At 32.3% G+C, this 22758-nt stretch overlaps 1 protein-coding gene across 1 annotated transcript in view; it reads left to right on the top strand.

Annotated features, from left to right (window-relative positions):
* Nucleotides 1–7008, top strand: part of LOC140431658 (putative helicase mov-10-B.1) — a 98737-nt gene extending 91729 nt beyond the window's left edge. The window contains exons 14-15 of the mRNA XM_072519546.1: nt 1856–2038; nt 6728–7008. Of these exons, the coding sequence (XP_072375647.1) occupies nt 1856–2038; nt 6728–6871 (327 nt within the window). The 3' untranslated portion in view covers nt 6872–7008. The remainder of the gene's footprint in view (nt 1–1855; nt 2039–6727) is intronic.
* Nucleotides 7009–22758: the final 15750 nt, after the last annotated feature.

Here is a 22758-nt window from a genome sequence, read left to right as displayed (position 1 = left end):
TATGAAGACACAATAATGGCGATCACGACATAATAATGGTGCTACCATCTTATAAAAGAAACATGGAGATATAAGTTACTCCCTAGTGATCAAAATGTGAGACTACTTTTGCACAGGAAAAGGGCACAGGCTCCCAAGAAAAGAGATATAGTCGAATCCTCTAACCACAGATGAATTACGTTTGTATACATAGCGTATACAATATTTTTCACTAAGCCGTCATATGACACTATATAAAGAAATAATAATTAGAAAATACTAGGCTGGGAAAGTATTGACAAGAGCTTTTATTTATGCCTGAGCAATCTTGTCAATACTGGAAATAGATGACAGTAAAGATAAACAAGATAAATCCCCTTTTTAATTCTCAAACATTTAGTCAAAATTCCGCGTACAAAAACACAGACGCTATCGAACAATAAACGGTCTTTAACACATTGTTGCAAACAAAAGACTCTTCTTTCATACATTATGTGCTACAAAAAGCCATAGAAAAATGAGTGGCTTATGTTAAAAGTTCAGATCGCTGGGTAATTATCGCCTACACCTAGCGCCAACTTGTAAAAAACAACTCTTGCCTCAATGGCCATCTCAGTCAGTACCAGTGAATTACAGACAGTCGTTCCATCCAGTAGTATTGGAGGGTGCTGAGCCAGTCAGTGACAGTCAGTCATTCCAGCTAGTAGGTGTGGAGACTGCTCAGTAAACAGAGACGAGCTCCATCAGTGAGTAACAGACAGTTGTTCCATCCAGTAGGGTGGAGGCTGCTCCGATATCAACAATACTTTTGTTCCTGACCTGCCAAGAAGACCGAGGTCTTCGCTACATGGTAGCATTTCACCATGTTTACTCCACGTTGTAAAGTTCGTATTCTATTATACACCAATTACGTTGTTTGCTGTTTCATAACAGTCCTTGATGTTCTTGTTTCATTCAGGCCATCTGCGGCAATTCCCTGTTTGCTTTATTCACTTGATTTTCCACTTCTGTTTCGAGCTTTCCGTAGCTAGATAGTGTGAAGCCTAGATATTTAAACTCCATCACTTATCACATATCCAAGCATTTTTTTGGGAAATTAACATATTAAATTTTCTGTCAGTTGTATTAAATTGGTGCAGCATACGTTGTAAATCATCTTCACTTTGAGATATTAGCATTGCGTCCTCTGTATAGCGGATTATGTTAAGTTGTTTTTCTCCTATTTGGTATCCTTTTTTATTTCTTAATTTTTATTTTATTTTATTTATTTTATCCATGATCAGGTTGAACAATAAAGGACTTTAATTTGGTCAGTTAGTTCTGTTTCTACTTTTACTTTTATTGTGTTGTTCTGGTATATATTTTCGATCGTTTTGACTATTCTTACAGGTATCTTCTTTGCTTAGAATAAGTGGGTAACGTCATTTAGTTTGACCCTGTTAAATTACCTCATAAGGTTCACGAAACATAAATATGCCAGTTTGTTGTATTCTAATGGTTTCTCTTGCACTTGCCTCATTATATATATAGCGTCGGTACATAATCTTCCCGACCTAAAACCTTGTTGTTTTTCTGCTAGTGTTATAATTTCATTTAGGTGATGTGTTATCACTTTGGTTGTTTTATTTTAGTGTTTATGATAACACATTTTAAACCAGATAAATATTTCTCCTTCATTTCTTATTTATTCGCTTATAATACTTTTAAAGAACATTTTCCAATAAATAGTCTCAATAGCAATCACTTCTACCTTGAAAATTTTATTTTAAGCTCAAGCTTCATTTGCTCCCGTTTATAGTATTTTGTATAGATGATAATAAAACATTCTAAACGAACTAAATATTTTTATGATTCCTAATAATTGATTTGTTTATAGGTTGAGAAGTTGAAAGAAGCTTTCGCAAGTAGAAAGTGGAATTCTTTACTTACTGGATCCGTGGAGCAGTTCCAAGGAAAAGAAAGACTTGTTATCATTATATCTACAGTAAGGTCCAAAAATGCAAGTAAATTTGAAAATATTGACAAGATGTGCGATTTAGGTTTTCTGAAAAATCCAAAGGTAAATTTAAATAATTTAAATAATAAATAAATAGGCATATACTCTCGCTGTACTTTTAACATGTATTTCTAAGAAATATTCAAGAAAGCCTTTTAAGCCAGACAGTAATGCATAATGTCTTACTGAGACTAGAGATCCCAAAAACTAATGAATGTGCCAAGTCCTCGGCAAGATTTCAAAATGGAGCGAATGGCAGTTAAAAAGATAAATAAAGCTCAACAACACAATATTTATTTGTCAATACGTCATATTCTGGACATGGTTTTAATATACCAAGTGTGGTTCATCTATTTTATGGGTGCGAGACATGAACATTAGCAGTAAAACCATTCAACTAAAAACTTAAAATGTAAAAGATGAATTGGTAAAAACGACAATATTTAAAATCCAAACACAGACACGGCACTGGAAGAAACCTCGCAGAAATATTACTGCCAAAGAAGGCACTTTCAAAGTAATAGTACTGAGAATTAGTCTGGCGCAGTTTTTGGATATCATAATTTAGGAAAATTAAAAAAATAGTGTTCTAAAAAAATTACTTTACAAACTGTCTTATCTTATTCGCATTAGTTCTCCTTCAATCGCACTCTTTCTCTGTTTCATATTCGCACCCTTCTCTTCTATTTGTCGTTCTCTGTTTATCTCCCATTACGTCGTTTTTCTTTCTTTATCTGTTTTTTGCCCTATCTGTATGTTTATGTTTCTCCCTTTCTATCATTCTCGCATTCCCAATCTTTTTATTATTGTATTTCTGTCTCTCTTTACTCTTCCTCCCTTTCTCTCGCTCTTTGTCTATCACTCGCTTTACTCTTTATTTTTGTCTCTCTCCCTGTATACTGCTATCTTGCTTTGTTTCTTTTTTATAACTAATGACTAATGACACCTAGCTCGGGTTTATGAAGGTTAAAGGTAGTTTCTGTTGGAAATACCACAACTTTTTCATGTGAATTTTAACTTTTTTAAAATTTTGCGCAATGATGCAATAGGAAACCTAATTTTATCCACTTTCATTACTTAATATTGCTTTATAATTTTAAATTAAAATATTTCGAAAACGGTACACTGTATAGAGTTTTACGAACAGTACATTTTTGGTGTAAAATTGTATGATGTTGAAATTCACTTGGAATTTTAATTAATAATTCTACCCGTGAAACTTGGTACGAATATTGTAACTAGCTCCCTCTATGAGAGTCAGATATAAAAACACATTCATGGGATGTGTCAGCTTCCAAAACATATTCGTATAAAATATCATTGAATTTTTTTAGTAGTTTTGGCAAAATCGTAAAAATATGTAACATTTTTTTCTTCAACGCCCTTTTTTTCTTCAACGCCCTTTTTTTCTTCTTGATAACACATTATAAAAAAATAACACAATATAACACGTTATAAAAATTTTTTACTAAGCAAACCCAATTTATTCAGTTTTTTACTTATTTTAGAGACGTCTCTTGAGACACCCTGTATAGATAAAGTGTTGCTTAAATTTGAAATAATTTTAAATTTTTCTCAGCTTAATATAAATTCTTGATCGTTTTTACAGGTATACAATTAATTTTTTACAGAATATAATTAAGTACCACATTATTTCAAATGCTAATTATTATTTGAATTAGGTACCACTTTTGCTATAATGCAGTTTGGTTATAATTACCACTACTGTCGTGGGCAACTTCACGAATCACTTTAATGTTTTGCGGTTAAAACACATTAAGTTAACGTTCGCTCACGGAACGACATATTCTAATCCAAATATTCGAAGCATTTACTTGATTAGAGACTGACGTATTTTTTATATACGCCTTGTCTACGTATACCATCACTTGTTATAAAATCAAAAATTAACCCTTAACTGGTATGACAAGAAAAAAATACATATAAGGTATGGCGGGGTCATATTTGACCTGATTTTTTGTGTAAATAAACAAAAAATTAAGCAAATTATAATAAAAAAGTATTATATTAATGATTATAACACTGCATAAACCAAAAAATTCTATATCACTTACTGCTATAAAGAAATATATGGGGTTGACTTAAAAAACCACTCCAAGTAAAAAATCTCAAAAAATAACGAAAAAACACACGTGTATTTTCAAAAAGTAATAAATTCTCATTAAATAATGTTTAAATAAAGGATCAAAAACCAAATGAGAAATATTTAATTATATACAAAAAATTTAACAAACATGAACATGATGATAACTACTCAATATTACACCTACTACAAAAATTTAATGTAACACAATGGTTTTTGCATATATGTTTTTCACACTTATTACATCTAAGTGATTGTTTATTATCATTACGTGGGCAAATATAACATCTCCCACGTTTAGGAGCTCTTTGCCTTGCCTGGTTTTGGTCGTCTACCGGGATGTGGCCAACTCGACGAATAAGTTCTCTCAATTCTCTGGGAATATTTACCATAACAGCACGCCGAACTAAGTGATTGTGTATTAGCTGTTTACCTAAATCAATCAAGAATTTTTGCCGTGTCAACCCAGATTCTGGATTAGCAGCGTTATATAAAACATGTCCATCGACACCAGCAACATCCATGATCCGAAACCAAATAGCTTGTGGCCATCTTCTAGTACGCCGGCGCCGTCCTACTTTGTAGTTGGCACAAGTTTGATCCAGTACATCCACCCCAACTTTGGTAATGTTGTAAAAGTCTATAATATCCGGTAGTTTCTTAGCTGTCTCCAATACTTTGTTGTTATGATGGAGACTGGACACTAGACAAACGGATCGGTTTTTTTTTTTCGGTACGTAGGACACCAGGGTCACGTCTTTAGTAAATCCAAAAATAGATGAATAAACCGGACGTTGATTATTCGGTAAAAACTCCGTTGGCAAATCTCTTTTATTTTTCCGCATAGTACCAACGTAAGTAAGTTTACAGCGGCTTAGCTCTTCAACAAGCTCTAGTGAAGAAAACCAGTTGTCACAAGTTACATTGCGATTGGAATTTACTATTGGTGCAGTGAGCGAAAGAACATTTAGTGTTGGTATGGATAGCTTTTTTGGATTAGGTATTGCACCTTGTTTTCCAGTATAAACAAAGGCATTGATTAGATAATGAGTACGGGCGTCACACAGGTACATTATTTTGAGTCCGTGTTTTTCAGGCTTACTCTTTACATATATACATTCTAAATTTACATTTTCCACGGAAACCGACGAGCATTTCATCCACTGTTACGTATTCTCCACTCGAATAATTAGTTTGACAGTTATTTACAAAATGGTGAAAAAATTCAGAAATTGCTGCCAGCTTGTCTCCATTTACAATACGCTGGTCTCTAGTTTGCGGATCGTCAAATCTCAAAGATGTCAGTAAAAAACTAAACCTTTTTGCTGTCATTACGGAACGGAATATATCACGACCAGTACCATCAGTTGCAAAGAGAGAATTTATATCTTCATTGTGTGATTTGAACACGCCTGCCAAATACAGAAGACCAAAAAATGCTAACATTTCAATTTTGTCAACATGGTTTATTGTACTGCATCCTAAAGCGTTATCTCCATAATTTGCTTGCAAACTGGTTATTTTTTCGTTGGTTCTCTCAATAATCTGGTCAATTATTTTATCATCAACTAACAGTTGGAATGCTTCAGCATGAGTCATAGGTTTGTTTATTCGTGCTGATCCAGCAAGTCCTGGTACATGTGACACGATATTTGTTGCACGAGTTCGGCTCGACGCAGGAGCTTGCTTTGACTATTTTTTTCTATTTCTCCCGTAATAGTAACTTTGCTGTTCGTTATCACTACTGTCATCCTCACTACTCGATTCGGTACCTAAGATTTGATCGTTATTATTCCCAGTATCACTTTGATCACCAGCTTCAAAGTCAGTATCATGCTCACTAACAATTTTGTCTCTGCATCAGATATGTCGAAATCGCTGTCACCAATCTGTTCAGCTATGTCTTCTAACTCCTGTTGTGTCAAGGGTTTCGTTCTGACACTTCAATTAGCCATAATTATATAAAACTAAATCACTGACAACTGGCCTTTTTAAGGTATGGCGAGGTCAATTTTGATCCTATCGACGTCTAACACTCAACAAAGTACAAAGTCAACTGCAGCGACTACGTTCAAGTAATGTACCCAACGCCACAGACGAATAGCTGGACGGTGGCGTTGTTCTCCTTTTTATGCAATTTTAATAACCATTTTTTTTGGGGTCTAAAATGACCCCGCCATACCAGTTAGGGTTTAAAAAAATTCTGCTGGTCAGTGATAATAGTTTTAATAGTTCAGTGGTAATATAGTTTTAAGTTTTATAGTTTATAGTTTTATAGTTTTAAGATTAATAAGAATATTAGAATGTTGATAATATCATACATTGTGTCTATAAATAAAGCTACATTTCGAAATGTTCATTAAATTGTGTCAGAAAATATATATTTTTTGCTGGATGCTTTAGACTCTCACCTAGGACTGCGTAATAAAGTATAAGTTTGTAAATTAAAGAAATATTTTTTTAATTATATTACTTGTGTTAAAACTTGAGAACACAAAAAACGCGTGTTTTCGATAATATTTAATTACTTTGTATCAAAAACACAACAAAATATCTGATGTCGTTGTTTATTTCTGATAGAGAATTAGAAACACATCTTTCTTTACAACATTTTATTGATCACTATGTTATATGTTTTCTTTTTTTAGCGACTTAACGTAGCGTTAACAAGAGCGAAGGCCCTTTTGATCGTAATTGGTAATGGGACTGTTTTGAAAACCGACAGAAATTGGTCGTCCTTCATACAATACTGTTCCGAAAACAGATCTGTAACAGGAAAAAGCTTTAATTGAGGCTGAATTAAAGAGCATTGGAAACTATTTTATTAAACTATTGGAAGACTTTTTAGTTTAAGGATATTTTTTTAAATGACAAATATATTTTTTTAAGTGTACTTTAATGTTTTAAATAAATACAATTTTTAGTTATTCGTCCTGATTTTATTAGATTTTTTTCGTAATTTTATCTAACGACAGGTTCAGTGTAAAAATATATTATATTCTAGAGATGCAGCTGCTTCTAATTTGTGTAATTAAGCTAATGTTTTCACATTTTGATGAGTAATTGCAATCCCTGCTATGTCCAACGGAGTTACAAGAAAAAGATACATATAATTATTTTAATACCAGTTTAGTAACTTTCCAAAGGTAATTAAGCAAACACGTTCGCAATATCAGAAACCTGCATTGCAATAGGACGGTTCTGAAAGACAAAAAAGACACTTTTTAAAGACAAATCACATGCACATATTATTTTTCGGATATGTCTGGAGTTGTGATTATAAATAAGACGAATAAAATTAAATTTTTAGAAGAATTATTTTGTATTACCAAGTAACAAAAGAACAGAATGGGTTTATGTTTGTATTTTTTCCAAGGGGAAATGGTTCCGATGGTTTATTTAGGTTTGTTGGTTCTTTAACTCGATCTGAATCTGATTTTCTTTGCTTTATATAATTTACAGCATTTATCCTATTTTATCCTATCCTATATCCTATTATTTTATTTCGTAAGGCTTTTAAAAGTATTTTACAAAATTTGTCGGAAATCTTTTAAATTATTTAAGCTCTACCAAAAAGTCACTAATAGGTGACCTGAATGGTAGAGTAACATGTAAAGGTAACATGACCTTTTAGTTAGACAATATGGTGTGAAATTTGTCAATAATAATAGTGAAAGTCTCATAGAGTTGGGTCATCAGCACTCAATGGATGGTTTAAACATAAGAATATCCATGGTTACAAATCGGTGCAACCTACACATGGGTTAAAGTCAAGCATTGACTACGTAATATTTAAACAAAAAACGAGACTTAAGATGATGGAGAAGGATTATGGAGAGGTTTTATGTATGGTTCTGATCACCATCTTTTTACAGCAAGTATATATTTTCACTATTTAATAAACACGGGAAGAACAAAAAGCTAATAAACTCAAGAGAATCAGGTACTAATCTATACTCTGACAAGAAATTTGGAAGGATAACAGATAAGTGTAATATATATACTGCTGGTATGAGGTGCAAATTCAATACGGCGTTTACTAATAAGAAAATTAAAACTATTCACATTTACACTTTACATTTTGATACCCTTTTAGAAGATATCTAAGTATTGTCTATATCGAAATTTGAATTTATTTGAGATAATTATCTTGAAAAATGAGTAGGTAGGTAATAATGTTTTTTTTTTAAATACGTATTTAACTAATTATTTGCCAAATAAGAAATACAACGATTTTTAGTATAAACGATTTTATTTATAACTTTTTATATTCTTGTTTGTATAAACACTCGACCAATAGGGACGTGTAGAGTAACACCGAGACACAAACCCGTATCTCTTGTCGTACTGCTCATCTATAGGTATATCCGATACAACAGCGTATTCTAGTCGAAGTGGTAGATTATTTAGACTTTATACCGTTACATTAGCCTTTTTGTTTTTTTGCCAGGGTTTGAATTGTTGATCCAGTAGATCATGCATAGTGAAGTCTGACCCACTTGGGTATCTGATCCACGATTTTATTCTAGTCGTAAATAAGCCTTTTACGTATTTTAGCAAGATTAATAAATAGGGGAGTAGATAATCCAACAATGAAAATTAGTTTATATTCTGTGATTTAATAGTATCTTTATAGTATTCAGCATTTTTAACTCATTCGAACTGCGAGAAGGTTTATTTTGTCTTAAATTTCATATCGGTTCGAAAGTCAGGATTTTATTTTGTAAGTAATTAAAATTGTTTGATTATGGCTTCTGGCAATAACCCTAGTCCGTCTGGGGTTAAAAAAGAAGAACAGAATTCGAATTGAATAAGCCTTTAACGGATGAAGAATTATGACAAATACTGAAAGAATCTGATGATGACAGCTTTGATGATTATGAGTCAAGTGGAAGCGAGTACGCCGACGATGAAAATTTAATAGATTTGACGGATTCGTATTGTGAATCACAGCATTCTAATTACGGAGATACTGACATCGCTGCTGAGGTACAGGTACCGATATTTGCTAATTAAAATAATTATATATGGGACGATCCACCTCTGATCGAACAAAATATCATTTTTACGGGAGATTGTGGATTATTAGTTCAACCTTTAGGCAATAATCCGATAGATGATTTTAATCTTTTGGCAGATGACACTTTTTCAACTTGTCATTGATGAAACAAATGGTATGCTGAAAAAATTTTCTGTTGGAAAAGAGAAATCTAGAATAACATACTGGAAACCAATTACTATAGGGGAATTGCGTATATTTTTGGTTTGGTTTTATGGGAACAATTAAACTTAAGCACATAAATGATTACTGGAAGAAACACAAATTGTTCAATCTTACTTGCTTCAGTAGCTTTATGTAAGGAAATCGTTTAATGTTAATATTACGTTGCCTACATTTTGTAACAAATCCAGGTGTTGGAGATACATTTCCTCAAGATCGATTATATAAATTGAGATCGATTGTCGATTACTTTAACTAAAAAATGTCTTAAGTATATTATCCGTCTAAAAATGTATGCATTGATGAATCAATGGTTCTGTGGAGAGGCCGACTGCAGTTCATGCAGTATATAAAGAGCAAAGGGCATAAGAACGGGGTGAAACTTGTATGTTCTGGCTGAACCTAACAGGCTTACTCTAAAAATAGCTGTGTATACTGGAGCAAAAGTTCAATATAGTGAAAGTGGATATACCTCAGACGTTATTTTTCAACTAATGGAGACATACCTGGGTAAAGGTCATTCTTTATTCATGGACAATTTCTACAATAGTTACACATTTTCGGTTGCCCTTCTCGAACGGAAGACTTGTTGCATAGGAACATTACGACTGAATCGTAAAGGAAATTCTCATAAAGTGTAATAACAATTCTGATGTTCTTATGGGAAAGTGGCAAAAAGTGATGTTTCATTTATTACTACAGAGTATTCTAGTGATTTCGTGAGGGTTTCGAACAGAAGAGCTGTCACTGTCAGCCTACGCAGTTCACTGAGTAGGTTGTTAATTCCGTATGAAAATAAAATAATTTTGTAAATACATCAAGATGTATACAGTTGGAGAGAAGATACAAATTTTAACTTGGTATTTTGGAGGTTACTCAACTCGAGAAATAGTAGATTTATTCGCTGTTTCTTTTAAAAATAGGGCGCTCCCTTCAAGTTCCATAGTTGACGGAAAAATTCAAAAATTTCGCAAATGTGGGTGTACTCAACATTGTTACAAATGTAAATAATCTTGTTCGTCAAAAGAGTGAACAACGTTTTTAGTAAAGAAATGAAAGTTTGTGGCGCTGTTGAAGCCGGTCAACCGTGATCAAGCAGGAAAATTGCTGAAGAAGTAAACTTAAAATAAATTTCTATTCGGGTTATTTTAAAAAGAAATGGATATGGATGGTATAAAGTTCAAACCACTCGAGAACTTTTTCTCGAGGACAATATTAAACGAATGGAATTCTGCAAAATGATATAAAACAAAATGATGATCAGAATTTTCTAAACATTGTTTACTGACGAATCGATATTTTCTCTTTACAGAAAACACGATTCATTCATTGTTCGATATTGGTCTAGGGATAATAAGCATCTAAGTAGTGATTGTGTAAACGGCCCCTTTTTTATTGAGATCAACCTCAACGGCACTAAATAACTTGAATTGCTACAAAATCAAACCGTTCCGATAATTCAGCAACTTCCTGTGAATTTTGGAGATATTTGGTACCAGTATGGGGGATGTCCCAGTCGTAATACCAGGGCTGTTACCGAATTTCTCCAAAGGATATGTCCCAACCGCATAATTGCAATACACGGTATACTCAAGTATCCTATAAGATCAGCAGATTTGTCTTAAAATTATTTCGATTTTTGGGTGCCGAAAATTTAATGGAGTATTTTTTTTTGTCTCCTCAGATAGGTATACCGTCTAATAAAAAGACTTCAATTACCATAGATTTTTATATATGCTAACAGAGCTATTTAATAGGTGTCTCCAAAATAGCAAAATCCTTACAGACTGGAACGAGAGCTAGTAACACAAACAAAGGGGAGAAATGCGGCCTAATAAATTACAGACTTATGTCGTTGCTCAGTCAAACTGTTTATGAGAATTGTTAACAACCGGTGGACTTACAAAATTACCAACCAGTAGAACAAGCTGACTTTCACAAAAGATATAATACATCAGACCATCTCTTCACAATGAAAATACTGATAGAGATATATCAGACCATCCGCTGACAATGAGAACATTGATGGAGAAGGTAAATAAATTTCAACTATTTATTGCCTTCATAGACAATGAAAAGGCATTAGACAGTATCGAGATGTGGGCCATAGAACAAGCTATTAAAAATTGTGGAATTAATTCGGACACTTTGTAAAAGTAGACGACCAAGAGGAAAACCGCAGATGAGATGGGTTAATGACATCAAAAAAATAGCGGGAACAAATTCGAAGTATGTTGCTCAGGATAGAGATCGATAAAAGGAGTTGGGAGAGGCCTATGACTAAAAAATGGGCTATTGAATGTAAAGAAGTAGAAGAAGAAGACACTTACTCAATAAAGTAATGTTTTATTGTAAACTATAAATTTTGGTATGATGCAAACATGAATTTTTGAGTGTAAATTGTGGGCATGAGCAGTTGCATAATTTGTTTTGCATATCTATTGGATAGCATTAAAAATGACGTATAAATGATTACACATTGAAGCTCTGAAACTCGCTATCTGGTTAGCCTTGATTAAGATGCCGTCCGCCGATCTCTTTATCCTTGATGTCTAATTGAAAAATTGACGCACTGTGTAACTTGGAACTTTGTTCCCTATTTTCAGTTAATTAGGAACAGTTTATTTCTTAAGTAATAATTAGGTGATGAACAATTACCCAATAATAATTAACACTTGCTTAATAAACTTATTCTGTGACATATATAGTAGTGACCTAAACGAATTACCAAACAGTAATGAATTAACATATTCATGAAAGTGGTTCTTAATAATTTAGAAGAAGAATTTGTCAATTCACTTAGTAGAAAATAGTTTAATTATATGACGTAAGAATGATAAATCAATTTAATTTGTATATAAATGAACTCAGATTTATTAAATACATTAGATAATCTTCCGGACATCTAAGCTATTTTTCGTATATACCCACCTACCAATAAAGATATTACGGCGACCCTAAAAACAAATAAAGTTTAAGACATAAGCCTATTACGACCGCCAAAGATATATTCGGAAAAACCAATAAGCTGAATCAATATTACACTCACGTCTCATCAATTATTGATGCTTCGTGATTTCCAAATCCCAAACCTTATTATATGGACGCTAAAATATTCCTACATCCAACCAAATTTACATGCTACAAGATAACTATCATGTCAAATAAGTACGTACAGTGTGATTTTCCATATACTAGTGCTGGCTAACAATTTGTTTTTGAGTTTAGCACCAAGTATATTGTACTTGGATACTTTACAATTAAGTATCTAAATATCACTGAACTGATTTAAAATTGCACACAGAATAATGATAAAATTGATTGCCATTAAGAATGTACAGGGAATAAAAGAAATATTAACGCTATTTTTTTTCAATTGTCGAATAACTGTCAAAGTGTGGATACGCATTTTTAAATACTGTCCGCATTTTAAAGTTTATTTCATTGGATTTAAAGCAATACCGCCTAATTTAAAACTAATTTTATTCGGTTAGTGCTTAAAAAATTAAAATTTGTTACTTTCCCCTATGGGGATTGGCATTGACTCGAGGACACTTACTTAGTGCCTCTAACAATATTGTTAGGTCATTTGAAGTAATGGAGCCTGAAGAAAACGTGGTACCGTTAAAAAATAGAGGATTTAACATAAATTCAGATAAGTATAATCTTGAAAATATTTTTGTGTATATTGAAAGGATAGATAACACCAATCTTGGTCGTTTACATCCAATTACAATAGGTCATATTTTGTACAAAAAACTAGGAATTTCTAATAATTTTCAAGTAAGGGGAATTGGTAGGAACAGAATTAAGATAGTAGTAGATTCTTATACATGATGCAAATAGTCTTATAAATAATAGTAAACTTAAGGAAGAAAATTTAAAAGCCTTTATTCCGGGCCACTTATTAGAAAGCAAGGGTTTAATTCGGGATATTGATGGTACTCAATTTGATACTGTATATTTACAGGAAAATATTGAATCTCCTTCATCTATCTTAAATATTAAATGAATGCATAGAAAAGTTGAAAAAAAATGGTACAATTGAGTAGCCTTTATTCCGGGCCACTTATTAGAAAGCAAGGGTTTAATTCGGGATATTGATGGTACTCAATTTGATACTGTATATTTACAGGAAAATATTGAATCTCCTTTACGTATCTTAAATAATATTAAACGAATGTATAGAACAGTTGAAAAAAAAAATGGTACAATTGAGTATGTTGTAAAATGAACTGTTATTGTAGCTTTTAAAGATAATATACTGCCTTAGTATGTTATTATAAATCGAGTTTTTTGTCCAGTCGAACAATTTTAGGTAGGGTTACTCAGTATTGTAGGTGTTTGAGATACGGTCACATTTCAAAACAGTGTAGAAGTTCTCAAAGTCTATGTATTCGATATGGAGAGAATAAAGATGAAAATCACTACTGCGAAAATTCAGACATTAGTTGCATTCATTGTAAAAATACTGAACATGTTTCGGTTTCAAAAAATTGTCCTTCTTACCAAAAACAACAAAAAATTAAAAATATTATGATTAAAATTAAAATTTTTTTTATAGAGGCCAAGGAAATTAATGAAAACTCGTATTCAGAGGCTCTAGGCCAAAATAAGTTTTTAATTTTATCCAACTACGATAAAGATTTTCCTAATATCACTCAAAAGAAAATGTCCCTAAACTCCGACAATTACTCAGTTCCTAACAAAAAGAGGAAAGCTAATTCTTCTCCTGCTGTATCTTCTAACTCTGTTCAGCCACCTCCCATGTTTAACTTCAGATTTGGACCATCTCAACCTCTACCTGCTAATCCACCCCGTTCCGCTTCTCACAGTGGAGAAAGGGAGAACCAAGAGATTGCTCGAGCTATGACTAACTTTGTAATTAGTTTTGTAAAAAATATACGTACATTGAATGATTTGAAATCTTTAGATAATGAAATAATAAATCATGAAATTACTTGTGTTTTGAAGGGTACAAACAAGGTTACATAATTTTCTCTGTCTTAAATAGATTTAAAATTATGAATTATGCAATGAAATTGAAGATCTGCTGTCGCCAACAATAACAGTTTAAGATATTTTTTAAATGAAAATGATATTGATATTGCCTTGTTGAGTGAGATATGGTTTAAACCCCATAAACAATATAATTTTAAGGATTATAAGATTTTTCTTTGCGACCGATATGACGTTTACGCGGGAGTCGCTATACTCATAAAATCAGTATATCGTTTTGAAGAAATTGGTATTACACAACATTTAAATGGCGATATTCTTGTTTGTGGAATGACTTTAAAATATAAAACTCACTGATAGTAATTTTGCTTCAATTTATGGACCTCCAGATATTCGATCGACTTTCACACATTGGTGTAAAATATTGGAACAATTTAATTTTCCTTGCATTATAGGTGGTGATATGAATGCGCATAACAGCTTGTGGGGTTCACTTAAAAATTATGGCATTGGGCACCAACTTAATGTTAAATTATGGCAAAGCAACCTGTCTGACCCGCCCGGATGTGACACAATCTAGTGTTGATATTACGTTGTGTTCTCCTGATTTAGCAAAAGAAATTACTTGGGATGTCTTAGATGACACATTGGGATCCAATCATTATGTAGTTCAAATGAATCTTTTTTCTGTTAATTTTAGTAATGAATACATTCTTCCAGAGTCCAAATGGAATGTTAGTAAAGGTAATTGGACCCAATATTCTGATCTGATTGACCAAAATTTTCTTAACTATTCGGACAGTTTTGTCTACCTCAGAGAAATATGGCTTCCCAATGGAAAGTATTAATAATGCATCTTCTCAATCCATTCCGACATATAAACCATTTAAAATTATTAAAAGACCACCTCCTCCATGGTGGGATTTCGACTGTGAACAAGTTGTTTCTGACAAGAAAGATGCTTTAAAAACATATAAAACTAACTCTAGTTTCGCTAATTACGTAAGATGTCAGGAAGTAATGGCTAAAACAAAAAAAAAACTAAAACTAAAAGCCAAAGAAAGTTGGAAAAACTGGTGTTCATCCTTAAATAAAAATATGTATATTAAAAATGTTTAGAATGAAGCAAGGAAAATACAAAGGAAGTATACTCCAAGTATTAATCTTTTTAAAGATGAATTGATTGAAAATATTTTTAACAAAATAGCACTTCCATTAGTTAATACTGCTATAGAAATTCAAAATAATCCTATAACTTCAAGTCACTTTCTTCTAAATCCATTTACACGGAAAGAACTTGACTTTGCGCTAACTAATAGGTCTAACACCGCTCCGGGCTACGATGATATTAAATATCATATGCTTAAAAAACTTCCAAATATAGCGAAAACGTATTACTTGATTTATACGATCATATATTTTTAATGATATTCTTTTTAAAGATGCAGAAATTGATATATTAAGAACTGTTATTGTCATACCAATCCTTAAACCAAATAAAGATCCCAACTTAGTACAATCATATAGGCCAATCTGATATTGATGTCGTTTGTTTTGAAGACTTTGGAAAGAATAATCAAAGTTAGACTAGAATAGTGGATAACTTATAATAAATTAGCTTGTCAAAATCAATTCTCTTTTAAAAAAGGGGTTGGTTCTCTAGATGCTCTTAGTACTCTTGTGGTAAACATAAACAATAATTTTGGCAGAAACAATTACCTTTCTGCGCTTTTTATAGACGTAAAAAGTGCGTATGATAATATATGTCTCCCCATTTTAAGAGATTAGAAGTTTAAGACAAGAAATAACAACAACGGACATAGTTCACAGATTTTAAGCAAAATAGATATCTTGCAGAACTCAGTCCTACGTGTATGTCTTGATGCCATGAAAACAACTCCAGTAGAACCTCTTCATGTAGAAGCCATTGAGCCTCATTTAAATGACAGAAGGCAGTTCTTTGCAGACAAATTTGTTCTTAAAATATCCAGAACCAGCAGTAATCTATATAACTATAATATTACTATTATACTATTAATATAGTAGTATTAAATGAACAAGATCTGACAAATAAATATTGGTCGAAGAAAAATTCTTCACTACTGTGTATCGCACTTCAATCTAATCAAGATACCCTTAGTAATTTATATGATCCTTGCTCAACTTTGTTAGGTCTTTATGATTACAATTCATTGTTTCTAAATATTAAGATTATAAAACCTTCATATTCGCTCCGTGCGTGACCATGGTAGGGGTACTTTGAAACGATTCCAGCGTGCGTAGCGGCGAAATGTGACAAAATTGGACCTACCTTTTTACGCATAAATTTTATCAAAAATGTGTGCAAATACATGTTGCGTATTTAATTGTGCTAATAATAGCAAAAATAGTAAGTGTAGTTTTTATAGGTTCCCAAAGATTACATATAAATTAGAGAAAAGAAAAAGATGAATCCGTGCTATTAGTATGAAAAAGTAAATATCACCTAACTTTATTTTTATGCAATTGAAATAGGAAAAATTTAAATAATTTACCTTAAATGATATTTTATAAAGCTTCAAGCTAACTGCAGAGTGCCTGATGACTTTTATATCATAACTTTTACTATTACTGTTTTTAAATATATGCTCTTTCACGTGAAAAACTTGATTTGTCAGTACTAGATTTTTCCCTTTCTTTTCCGTTTATGATTGAAAAGATATATTATGATGCATTTTGAGAAACCCAGTTTTTAATACTACATTGATTTTGTACATAAACTGAAAAAATATAATTAAAAAGTTAATTATTAATAATTGTCAATTTCGCATGTATTTAACAATGTCAAACATATGTCATATGTTTAACCTGAAAATTGGTAGGTCCAAAACTGTCAGATGAAGGCGGTAGGTGTCGCGTCAGTCACGCACGGAGTGAATAGCGATAATTTTCACATTAACATTAACTTATTATACTTAATACTTGCAAGCTTCGAGGAATCTGTGGCAATAAATACCGATGCTTTGAAATCCAAGGATAGTGTGGTATGTGCTTTTTATATTTCCTCCAAAAATATTAATTATTCCTACAAACTGGATAACATATTTTCTATATTTAGCGCTGAAGCTATTGCAATCTACGAAGCGTTGACATTTTTATCACAGTCTACAATTGATTCTGCAATAATTATATCGGACTCCCTGTCTGTCTTAAATTCTTTGTTTTTGGCAAAATACCCAAGTCCTCCAATTATATCATATATGCAATTAAAAACATTAATTTTGTATGGGTTAAAGCACATATCGGTCTCAAACATAACGAGTATGTGGATATGCTGACACAAAAGTGCAAAAAATGGTTTGACCAATAAACTACCTGTAAGTTTTTGTGATGCAGTAGTTTATATTAGAATGAAATATCTCTATATTTGGAACGAATGTTGGTCACAACATACTTATACCAACCCTTCTAGATACTGCAGTATACCGAATAAAACGTGGTTCCAGCCATATAATTATTCAAGAAAATATATCACAAAAATGTAACACGTCTTAGATTTGGCCACGCCTGTTATCCTACACATCTACATAAAATTCATGTTCTCGAAAATAATCTTTGTCAAAATTGTGGCAAAAAGGGTGATTTAGATAATATTTTTTTTCGAGTGCCAAAAATATAAGGATGAAACAGATCAATTTATCCAACAATTACATGATCTTAATGTACATGCCCCGTTTAATATCCTTAGTCTCTAAACTAATGGAAATGAGAGTAAAATTTCTGTCAAGTGCCAAAATAGTCTTGTAATGTCAACTATCAAAAAATATATGTATATGCATAATTGTGGTAAGCAAGTTGGACAGTCCATAGCAAAGCAGCTGTCGGATTGAGTCGATAGCTGCTGAAGAGTGTGCTGTGGAACTCTGCGAACCTCATCATCTTGTTTGTATGTAAAATATAGATAAAAAGGACATAATACAAAAAAAGTATATTAAATAATATTATGTGTACGGTTTTTTGAACACACTGATGATGTTGATGCTATATTTAACTTGTATCTTATTTTAATTTTAGTTCTTGAAGCATATTATTCAGCTCTTCGTTGTTGATATTTTATGGACTTTACGGTCATTACACTTTTATTTATTTAAGGTATTAGTCATGTTGTAACTGGCTGCTTGACACCTAGTTCATGCCAATAAAAAAAATACTTTTTTGCTGATTTTTTATCGTTAACAAAATATTTACATCTTCCAAATATAAATTCTCTGTAAAAAAGTACTTTCAGGTTTTGAAAAACGTATTTTAAATTTGATATTTTTGCCTTATATCATTATTTTTTATTATTTTTGCCTCAGACGAGGCACACCATGTCTCTGACACTTGGATGTGAAATCTTTGTACCTGACTTTGACTTTTTATTGATATCCATCCATAGATGGCCCCATATTAGATAAATGCAATTAATTTTCCTTCTGGATGTAAGTTCAGGTTAGTAGTCTATAAGTATACTAAACCCATGTCTATAAGTAGTCATACTTTTAGTTGAAAACTCTGGATGATATCACATTCTGATTTTTTCTGCTTATGTATTAAGATAATTGTGGATAATTTGTCTTTTACCTTCTATTAATTCATTAATGTTGGTATATTCTTGTTGCTGACATCTTCTTTTCGTAATGGTAACAAGAGCCTGCTAAATTATGTTAATATTTTATTTGCTAAATATTTTTCGTCATTACACAATATGAGGGCTACTTCTTTGATATTTTTCTTTTTGCTGTCTGTTTCTTTCATGACTGTTGATGTATCTTACTGTTGTGCACTGTGTTTATTGACCCAAGTATGTTTGCATATCTGGATCGTGTTGAAGTCTGTTTTTGATGTTGTGCTTCATGCTTATTTATCCTGACACTTAGTGGTCTTGCGGCTTCTCTCACATAAAAATCCCACAGAAATCTAAATGTTAAAACAAACGTAAAATGTAATTTTTATTACAATCAATTGTGGTTTAATACCATCTAAATACACTATTTTAATATTAATATTAAGACTTACACCGATGGACACAGGATTTCTGCAAGCTAGAATGCAACATAAAAAAGATAAAATGCATGGTTGTAACAGCAAATTTACTTAGATGTAAATTGCAGCTGGAAGGTCAGATAATAGAACAAGTGATATAGATTAAATATCTAGGTATCACATTATCTAGCTACGGAAAGGTCGAAACTGAAGTGAAAGATCAAGTGAATAGAGCAAACGGAGCCGCAGGTTGCCTGAATGAAACAATATGAAGAAATAAAAATATCAGAAAAGAAATGAAAGGCAGAATTTACAAAACAGTCATCAGAATAATAATGACATACGCGGCAGAAAGACGACCTGATACAGAGAAGACAAAAAGGATATTAGAAACAACAGCGATGAAAACATTTAAAAAAGTTGATGGTAAAACACTAAGGGACAGAACTAGAAGTACAGATATACGACATAGATGGAAGGTGGAGAACATCAAGGATTGAGTAAGAAGTAAAAGTAAGTAAGTAGTAAGAATAGAGTAGTAAAGACGGCAAGAGACGGTTCCTCAACAGGAAGACCACGAAAACGATGGAACGACAACTTACTAGAGGCACATTTAAAAACAGACAGAGTCATGTCTACATAAAAAGAAGAAGAAGAGAAGAAGAAGGATCAATATCGTCCATCATCCCGTCAATAACCCAACATTTTTGGTCTTCCTTAATAGCAAGTTTACAGTAATTTTCCAGTTGTCCGCAGTAATTACACCAAATGCATTTCTTATTAACTGCTATCTTGCGGCGGTCTTAAACTATGTGTTGTGTGAGGCAATATGTCTTTTGACTTGACTCAATACCTATTCAATTGGATTCAACTCACAATGATATAGAGTTAGTCTCAGAATGGCAACATTTTTCTCTTTGCACATATCGACGATTTTCTATACAATGTTTTGTTCTTTGAATGTGTTTACGACTTCCATAAGCTTTGATTTTAAATAATCTTTTTCCAACATGATATATTTTCTGCAACCATGGCTTAATTTGATCTTTATTAAACGCTTGTGTCGGAATCATTTCTTCTCTCCACCCACCACAGTTTTCTCTGAAAGATTAGGAAGTAGCTTTTCATTAAACCATTGTTCAAATATCACAAAGCCTAACTCACTACCCATATACACTATAAAAAAAGGGGACCTCATTGTGTCGACTGTTTTAGGTCCTTGGCAACCCCATTAACATACGCATCTCTGCCTAAAGACACTGAGAGGTCCTTCCATTCTTTCGAAACACTATGTCCGACAAGTTTCTTCCAAATAAACGAGGGTGTGTCCTTGGTAACGAAATTTTTTTATCTCACGCAAACGCCTTCATTTTAAAATATTGAGCCGTTTCAACATGGTCCACTTTACTCCCCATTTGTAAAAAAAACAAAGTTCATTTCTTGGAGTATTCTCCATATTGTTGTGTGTGACATGTTTGCTAAATCTTTTTTTTAACCAGTGCAAAAGTTTGTTCAATGTCGACGGTAAATTTTTAAAGATAAAACTATCATGATGGCGCGGAGTTGCGTATGAACTACTGTAAACTTCCTACTGTGAACTTCCTGTGTGTTTTACAAGTCTTATTCCTTCTTTCGCAGCCTCTCGCGTATTTTAGAAGTAGTACTAGAACCTACTCCCGTCATAGCACTTACTTTATATAGTCATAATTAATTAAATACATTTAAAATAATTTATTTTCTTGGCTTCATTTTTAAATTTTAATTTTTAATGAATAATAAACTGTGAAGTCAGAATTACTACTTAACAACCACAAAGCCTTGTTATCATTAGAGGTACAAGATAAGAAGTATCTATAGGTAATCTGGATTTATTTTGCAAGTTATTCACAGTTCTCTTCCTCTTCTTATAAGGATGTTTCCTTATAAGAAGTTTTTATAACTTTCGAGATTTTATTCTCTTCTATAGATTAAAGACCGTATTGTAGGACTATTTTCTGTAGTAAACTTTAAATTTTATAATAACTCCTTGATCCATTAGCTGTAATCTACTTGAATTATTGACTGACAAGTAAATGCAATAATTTAACAAAATTTAATTTAGGCATATTATGAGTGTGTGCAGTTATCAATAAACGAAACAATTCTTTTTGGGCCTTCATATTGTCTTTTACTTTTTTAGCCAATCTGTGAATAAATCAAATATTATTCAGGTCTTTTTATTGTTTTTATAACTAACAGGCTAAGTTTTGATACCTTTAAAGCATCTTAAATTTTTTTATTTACCAATTACGAAATGTGGCAGTTTTTTAATCCAAGATAAATTTACTCACATAAGCACAGTAATTCTGTCTTTGCTCAACTTACCACCATGGAAAGCCTGACCTTTGAATGTAAAAGTTTTATCCGGATTACATTCATTGTTGTCCACGACATTTCTTCACAAATATTTTTGAAAACGATATCGTTCCCTCTGTTTAAGCTCTCCAAGAGTAAGCCCTTTTCTGTCAATTTCTGCCAGAAAAATTATTAATACGCAGCTTACTCGCAAATTCTCGAGTTTTCTCCTTCAATCATTGGGGTGCTTATTGGAATGTTTTTACGCCGTACCTGTTTCATCCATGTCGAGAGGGATTTTTCAAATTCAGGCTCTTGGTCGTAATCTTTTTAGTTTTTCTTTTCCGCCAATATACAACGTATTTTCTCAATATAAAGAGTTGACTTTCGTAAATTAAATTCGGTGCATAGTTCGTCACGCGACTTTCCATTTTCCACACCATATTCCAATAATATCTTCAATTTATAAGCGGATATTAGACACTTATAATTACACTTTTGTTCTGACATTTTTTGAACTGATGTTTACTCATTTCTCGGATAAATTCAACGAACAAAGCAAGAAATTTACGCTATGTAAAAAAGTGTGTCATAATTTGGCTAAAGATGATAAATTGTCTTATTATAGAGGCAAACATCGAAAAAATCCATGAAATCTAATCTCAGTTAACCCTTAACTTATCAAAAGGTTAATTTTGAATCTAAAAAACTAAGAAAATTGGTATGTTTGCTGTTTGGGCATCATACAAATACTCTATATCAACAAAAAAAATATGACATCTATATGTCAAACATTTGGGTTCTATACCAGAGTATAAATCGCCAAATAGACCAAAAAATAGGTTTGTGTAGCATATCATCATCTTCTTCTTCTTTTTATATAGACATGACTCTGTGTGTTTTTCAATGTGCCTCCAGTAAGTTGTCATTCCATCGTTTGCGTGGTCTTCCTACTGATCGTGTTTCTATTGGGGAACCGTCCCTTGCCGTCTTTACGACAAGGGATCTATTTGTTGTCATTCGGCTTATATGATCGTTCCATTCTACTCTTCTATTTCTTACCCAGTTTTTGATGTTCTCCACCTTGCATTCATGTCGTATATCTGTACTTCTAGCTCTGTCCCATAGTGTTTTACCATCAATTTTTCTAACTGTTTTCAT

The sequence above is a fragment of the Diabrotica undecimpunctata genome, chromosome 1 (genome assembly GCF_040954645.1).
Source record: "Diabrotica undecimpunctata isolate CICGRU chromosome 1, icDiaUnde3, whole genome shotgun sequence".
Lineage (NCBI taxonomy): Eukaryota > Metazoa > Arthropoda > Insecta > Coleoptera > Chrysomelidae > Diabrotica > Diabrotica undecimpunctata.
Note: the sequence above shows the minus strand (reverse complement) of the source record. Positions and strands in the feature narration are given on the sequence as shown.